General features: G+C 36.7%; 1 protein-coding gene across 1 annotated transcript; it reads left to right on the top strand.

Moving 5' to 3' along the window:
• Window positions 1–1,823: 1,823 nt before the first annotated feature.
• On the top strand, window positions 1,824–6,548 carry LOC21401892 (protein STICHEL-like 2). Its single transcript, XM_010104616.2, has 7 exons — window positions 1,824–3,392; window positions 3,479–3,695; window positions 3,936–4,121; window positions 4,249–4,431; window positions 4,716–5,463; window positions 6,019–6,076; window positions 6,373–6,548. The coding sequence occupies exons 1-7, from the start codon at window positions 1,824–1,826 to the stop codon at window positions 6,445–6,447; spliced, it is 3,036 nt and encodes a 1,011-aa protein (XP_010102918.2). The 3' UTR covers window positions 6,448–6,548.
• The last annotated feature ends 976 nt before the right edge of the window (window positions 6,549–7,524 follow it).

The following is a 7,524-nucleotide window of genomic DNA, read 5'->3' as shown; positions in this document are numbered from 1 at the left end:
ATTAATATATGCATAAAAATAATGAATAAACTACTTTGTTAAATAAATAATAAATATTTTATTACATTTCATACTTTTAAGACACCATTATTTATAAGTTTAAATTCATAATTTTAATTCTACTGTAATATTTTTTCTCTTATAAAAATTTAAATTTTAAAAATTATAATCAAAATCGCTAATTTAATCCTGAATTTGAATCTATATACCAAAGTGCCCTTAATTGCGACAATAAAAATGTAAGGTGATCTAGCGTTTAGCATTGTACACTGTACAGTGCTAGCTACAAAGGTAAAGGTCGTCTACGCAAAAAAAATCTCTCTGTAAAAGTGACGTCTCAGTACTCAGTTTTTTTACATCTTATCTCTATCTGTCCGATTCAGTTATTACAGCGGAGCGGCGCCGCTCAGTAGCCCCTACAACGCATTTTTCAGTTTTTTAAAAAAGCCAAGCATCTTCTCGTGAAGGCGTTTTACCAGGCTTTTCAAATGGGTGAAACGGTCATTTCACATTTATGTCGCAACCTGATTTTGTCGTCCAGTTAAACCCCCAAACAGTCTTCGAAAAGCCTTCCACTTTTTCTGAACAGCTGTTTGTGCTCCACACGACAGGTTCTCTTCGAAACACAGCCAATTCCCAGTCGCGTGCTTTACACGCTCTTTTAGCAAGGGTGGGAGTACACGACAAAAAGGAAAATAGATAAGGATTTTTTATTGTTTGATTCCTCAACCAACCGAACTAACTGAAACCGCCGACGACGAAATACCGAAAGTGCCCCTCGTGGCTCTCTGGCCGAGAAAACCAAAAAAACTCTGCTCTCTGGCAGAGAAAAAAAACTGGGAATTTCTGACCAAAGTTCTCTCTTTCTTTCTCTCTGTCTCTCTCTTGTTTCTCTCTCTAACATTCTGTGGACAGACAATGGCGTGTGACAGTACCCTTCGCATTTATGACATTTACTACTTTGCCACTTGCCCCTTCCCCCACCGTTCATCCCTCGTCATCTCCTCATCTCTCTCTCTCTTTCTCTCTGATTCTGAGCTCAACCACCAAGGACACTGCTCTAGGGTTAGGGTTTTCTTCTCCGCTTTCTGCGCTGCCCAGTTTGAAAAAAGAAAAATTAAAAAAACTTCGTCAATTTCGAAGCTGTATTTAATTTTTATGGATTGTTCCTATTCCTGCTCTGAAGGTAATGGGAATTTGTTGGTATTTCCGAGTTTGTCCGTTCCTGAATTGTTTTTTTGCGTGATTTTATCCCACATTTTGAAATTCTAGATTCCTTCTTTGACTTTCTCTTTCTTTGGACCTCTCTCTCTCACTCGCTCTCTCTCTAGAATTCTGTCCAGTGGTGCTTGAGCTGTTAAAGGAAGGTTTTTGGTCGGTTTTTAAGTTTGAGAGTTTGTGATTCTTTCTGGGTAATGGGGTTTTTTCTGGGTTTTTATGTAATCCAATGGTGATCAAAAAGAACAAAAAGGGAGTTTGTTGTGTCACTGAATTCTATGGTGTGCTACATTGTGTTTTTTCCTTTTTGTTTCTGAAAATTTGATGCCCATTTCAGTAAGTAATACAATGTAGCTGTTTTTTTTTGTTTTTTGAATTTCTGATCATTCCTTTTTAGTGAAGAACTTTGTTTGTGTTGGGAATTTTAAGCCAAAATGTTTAGAATTAGGTGTTATTATTATTTTTTAAGCGATTGATGATGATGAATTTGACGATGGTGTTGTTATTATTGCTTTGTCCAGGTGCATATCTTTGTGGGCCCTGAAAACTTGAGTTTGTGAGTCGTACATTTTTTTTTTGTGTGATTGTTGTACTTTTTTGAAATGATGATGGATGGCCGGAGGCACTCGGTTGATATTCCGATCTCAAAGACTCTTGTGGCATTGAGGAGAGTGAGGTCTCTGAGAGACCCTTCAACTCTTTCCATGAGCAAATTCTCTGCTTTGGTTGACAATGTGAATTGGGAGACCAATTCCAGTAATGGGATTTCTCTGCAATTCTTGGATTCTTGCCAAGAAGGAGGTTCGGGGAAAAATCGTGGTTCGAGACTGAAGAATGTGGGGCTATATGGTGGAAGAGAGAACCACTTTGATGATTTCGAATTGAATTGCGATTTTGGGAAACCTAAATTGAAATTCTATGAGAATTCAGGGAGAGTTGGAAACAAGAAAGATCATTTGTATGAGGAGGAGATTCCTCGAAACAAATCGTTGAGTGAAAGATATTGCGGCAATCAAATTGATAAGACTTGCATTATACCTTCCATTAATCCTTTGGAGGATGTGGATTCGTGTAATGAGGCGAGCTTAGGATCGTTTCGAGGAGAGAGAACGGATCGCATAGCATTGAAAAAAAAATTTCAAAGGAAAAGGAGAGTGAAATCTTCTGTGGCGGTTGGTGATGGCACAAGTTGTGTTGGAAGTCCATGTCCCTCGCCTAGAGATGCTCTTTCGAGCAGGAGCATGTCGTTTTTTGCAAATGATGAGGTTGGTGTTGTTGACAATGACGATGGTGGATGCGGGATAAGCTGCTGCTGGTCGGGAACACCAAGATTCAGAGAAGCAAACCAATCTTCTGACGAGGAAAACAATCCGTTGTTATGCAGGAATGAAGATGAGAATGCTATGTACCAAAACCGATGCTTGAAGTACTATTGCAATGAAATTACTCAAGTATCCGAAACCCCTAGGAGTTTGAGTCAAAAATTCAGGCCAAGATCTTTTAGTGAATTGGTGGGACAAAATGTGGTAGCAAGGTCTCTTTTGGGTGCTATCTGTAAAGGAAGAGTAACTTCGTTGTATCTTTTTCATGGCCCTCGTGGTACCGGCAAGACCTCTGCATCAAGGATTTTTTCCGCGGCGTTGAATTGCCTCTCACTGCAGGATGACAGGCCGTGCGGTCTTTGTGCTGAATGTGTCATGTTCTTTTCCGGAAGGAACATAGATGTGAAAGAAGTGGATTCTGTGAGAATCAATAGGCGTGATAGAGTTAGATCCTTAATTAAGAAGGCAATGACTCCTCCGGTTTCGTCGCAGTTTAAGGTTTTCATTGTTGATGAGTGCCACTTGCTCCATGGGGAAACATGGGCCACCATTTTGCACAGCCTGGATAGCCTTCCTCAACACGTTATCTTCGTGATGATCACTCCTGATCTCGATAAGCTGCCAAGAAGCGCTGTATCACGGTCCCAGAGGTACCATTTTCCGAAGATAAAGGACGCCGATATTGCAAGCAGATTGGCAAAAATCTGTCTTGAAGAGCGACTTGATTTCGATCAAGGTGCCTTAGACTTCATTGCTGCAAAATCTAACGGTTCAATGAGGGATGCCGAGATGATGCTCGATCAGCTGAGTCTGCTCGCTAAAAAGATCACAATGTCCCTGGCATATGAACTTGTAAGTGGGTGGTATTTTTTTGTTTGCTTCAGTTTCAAGTGACGCACATCTAATTTAAATGTCTGCCTTTTTATTTTCTTCCGCAGATTGGTATTGTTTCTGATGATGAATTGCTTGATTTGCTGGATTTGGCAATGTCATCAGACACTTCGAAAACCGTAATAAGGGCAAGGGAGCTGATGAGATCAAGGATTGATCCTATGCAACTCACGTCACAGCTCGCAAATCTCATTATGGACATTCTTGCGGGATGTCAGGAAGGTTGCTCGGAAGTCAGAAGAAGGTTTTCAAGCAGGCATACGTGTAAGTACAATAAGATTTCAAAAGGCCGTAGAAAATAGATAGTGAAAAGAAAGTAGAGTTCTTTTGTCATCGTCAGTGACCTTGCTCTTTCTTTAACTAGTTGTATGTTTAAGCTGTTATTGTGATATGCTTATTGCTTATTGATGTATGATTGTATGTTTTACGAGGCTATTCTTACTGTCCATATTATGCTTAGCATGTTTATTTCTCTGTTTCATCCTACTATTTTCTTTTTCTCAGCTGAAATGGACTTGCAGAAACTGAGTCATGCACTAAAAATACTGTCCGAAACCGAAAAGCAATTGAGGATGTCAAAAAACCAAACAACATGGCTTACTGTAGCTCTTCTACAGCTTAGCTCTATGGAATGTTCTTCTGCAGAAGCGAATGAGTCGAATTTGTGGCTTGATAATGCTCACGACAGAGGTGAGAATTGTTCGATAAAGATTTATTGATTGATAGGTTTCTACGAAATTATTTCAAAAAGGGGGTAAAAATAAAACTAAGTGGCATTCTAATCGTAAACTTTGATTCCAATACTTACTCTTTGCAGGGGAGGACTTGAAGCATCTTGTCAATTACTCATGTGAGGACAAAAAGTCACACAAATTGCCAGAAGATTGTAGAAGAACCTTGGAATCCATATGGAAGAGGGCCACAGAATTATGCCAATCGAATTCACTGAAGAGTTTTCTTATGGAACAAGGGAAACTATCTTCTCTAACTGTCAGCCAAGGTACATCTAACTAGTAATTCTCTCATCTCTCTTTTAGTTACTAGCATTGAATTTGCCTTTGACAAATAAATGACATGCTAAACCTTTCTTTTCTGGGACATGACTGACAATGAATGTTTTCTTTTGCTTGTTTCAAAAGAAAATGTATATACAAGATTTGATCACTACCTCATGCAGTCTTGCTGAAAAGATGTTATGGTGTTACAATCAACTATGTATGGGGCTTGGTCTATTTTTTTGTAAGATAATTTTTATACTTAAAAATAGTAACGATGAGATTTCAGGTGTAGCGGTAGCTGAATTGGAGTTCTGCCACCCTGATTGTGTATCGAAGGCGGAGAAGTCGCAGAAACTGATTACCAACTTGCTTCAGTCTGTTTTAAGTTGTAATGTAGAGGTCAGGATCAACCTTGTATCTTGTGGTTCTAATTCAAGGTATGCCAAAGTGAAGAAGGCATCTTTCAGGTTATTCGGTTGTTCCCGCAGAACTCACAAGTCACAATCGTCTACTAATCGTGAAACTGATTCAGACTATTCTGATTACACTTCCGAACGGCCTATGATAACTGACAGATCTGTTAGACCTTTCCCCCATGATTGTGGAAGTTTGCAAATGCCTAATAGCTTTTGTGACAAATTGGATGTAGTAAAGCCCTTGGGAAATGTTGACGAAAATGTAGTATGCGCAAGGACAGCCGCGGCACACTTATCATTTGAAGATAATACACCAACATCTGTGTTAGTATCTGCTTTTTCAAACGAACAAGGAGGCAGCAATGGCGGCCAGATTTTATCTTTTCAGGAGCCGAAGAATCAACCGAACTGCTTTTCAAGAACTTTTAGATTTTGTAAGAAGTCACGTTCACTGGATGCCTCTCAGATTGCTTGTTGTGCTGAATCCCAGCTAGACAATAATCTTGCACTGTCTATAACGAGGAGGGCATCTTTCGGAACGGGTGTAACTACCATCAATTCAAATGCTTTTTATAACAGTTCTAGCAACTACACTAACAGCTCTGGAGATGAGAATGGGTGAGCAATTTCACTATCTCCTTTTACTTTGTCATTGTCCTTCATGTCTTGAAAGTCATATGCACTGGGATAATCTGTAAACATATTCAAATTTCAATTTTTGGACTATCAGTTGGTACAAAACATTATTAATTTTTTAGTTGATATGTTCGACTTTTTAGAACGCGATAAACACCTGAATGTATTTTCTAAGAAACTCTCTGTTCACTTTACCGATTTGAGTTTAAAATTTGAGTTTTGCTACAGTAAAAAATTCTCAGAAACAGTCGCATCTAATTTTTTTGCTATAGTAAAAAGTTCTCACATAAAATCACATCTCAACTCAAATTACAAATTTGAATTAACGAAGTGAACGGACAACGTGCTAAGGGTATTAGTGCTTCAAATAAAGATGGCTGGACTTGGCGTGGCTTTATGTTTAACTCATCCATCAAAGACTAAAAACTAAGTCATGTTTCTTCTCTAAGCAACTATTAAGTTGCTACACTGAACTCTGTATGTGATCCTCGAAGATAGGAAATATGCATTACACTGAGATTCTGTCTCTTATTGCAGATTGAGGGAGAGCTCAGAAGCTCTTTGTTGGGCAAACCCGAAACTACGCCTAAAAAAGGTAACTGTGCCAATATGTATAGAATTTCTTGCAACTTTTCTAAACCAAGTTGGATGATAAATTTAAAAAATGTGAAAAAGAAAGAACTTAAATAGAAATAGGCTACAATAATTCCTGAAGGCTTGTATAATAAAGATACTTTCATTCTCATTTCAAATAGTGAAGCAAAGGTCTTTCTATCACAAAGTTAACATCTATTTAAGGTCATAAAAATGTCATATGCTTCTTGTGAGTCAACATGTCAAAGTTTAATATTTTACGTCTGAATCCGACTTGAATGTTGTTAATTGCTGCAGGCTTGGCGATCGAGGCATCAGCGAGAAAACTCGCACTTGGTTGGGTGGGTGCTGCCTTGCGCCTCTGCCAAGTAAAATGGGGTTCTCATTTTCTAATGTTAACGGAATTGAAGCTTTATAGAATAGAAATTCCCTTTTACATGCAAGTATATATTTCAAGGACATGAGAGAATCAATAACTGGACGTTTAGTTCATAGATTCAGAATCATGATTCAGAATCATTCTCGGTTTATGTGTATTTTTTATGAGAGAAAATACTATAACAAGCCGCGAATCATGACACAAATTTTTGCTCTAAATGCACTTAATATTTTAATTTTCAACTAGCTCACTGAAACAAGCGAGGTTGTCCTATTGGCTATATTTTGTAAAGGATTCTTTTAAAAGCAACATATATCAGGAACAAGCTTCTAAAATGTCTTTTCAGGAAATGTGAAGAGTTCATTATCAAATTGTGCTTATCAAATACCAGTTTTCTTTTGTTTGTATTCTACCATTGGAAGGGAACAAAAAATGTTCAAACTAATTGTGTAAGAGCATCTCCAAGGGAGTTCTTTAAATTTAATTAAATTTTTGGTCATCAATTTTTTGAAGAGCTACTCTAATCATACTCACTATTTTAGTTAAATATATATCATTTTAATATTTATTAAATTTAAAATATAAATAACTTTATTGAGTTTATAAAAAAATCTTTACATTTATTATGATTAGAAGAATAAAATAATATAAAAAATGAAATAACTAGTTTTTTCATGCTAGTTATATTTAGTTAATGTGAAAGATATTCTTTAAAATAATTAACCATTTAATTAATGGTTGGAGTGAAAAAAAATTAAAAAAATTAAAAAATTAATTATTTTAATTAAAAATATGAAATGACTAATATGATTATAGTTACTTAAATAGTCTATTTAGAGTTTCAATATCCTAAATAATAGCGAATACAAATTAGAGCTTCAATATCCTGAATAATAGCGAATACAAATTGGATTCCATTTCACAGTAAGTGTTACAGCTTCCCATAGTAAGCCAATAATCATTTGTTGTTTTATTTTTCCCATAGTAAGCAATAATCTTTAAATGCAAATATTTTCAAACATAATCCATTAGATTGAAGATGTACTCTTTTTTTTTTTCATTTTTTTAAA

This window comes from Morus notabilis, unplaced genomic scaffold (genome assembly GCF_000414095.1).
Source record: "Morus notabilis unplaced genomic scaffold, ASM41409v2 Scaffold333, whole genome shotgun sequence".
NCBI lineage: Eukaryota > Viridiplantae > Streptophyta > Magnoliopsida > Rosales > Moraceae > Morus > Morus notabilis.
This window is presented reverse-complemented; position numbering and strand designations above follow the sequence as displayed.

Coding starts and splice junctions, on each gene's coding strand:
- LOC21401892 (XM_010104616.2), top strand. CDS start 1,824: ATGATGGATGGCCGGAGGCACTCGGTTGATATTCCGATCTCAAAGACT. Junction 3,393..3,478: donor TGTCCCTGGCATATGAACTT/GTAAGTGGGTGG, acceptor TTTCTTCCGCAG/ATTGGTATTGTTTCTGATGA. Junction 6,077..6,372: donor CGAAACTACGCCTAAAAAAG/GTAACTGTGCCA, acceptor TAATTGCTGCAG/GCTTGGCGATCGAGGCATCA.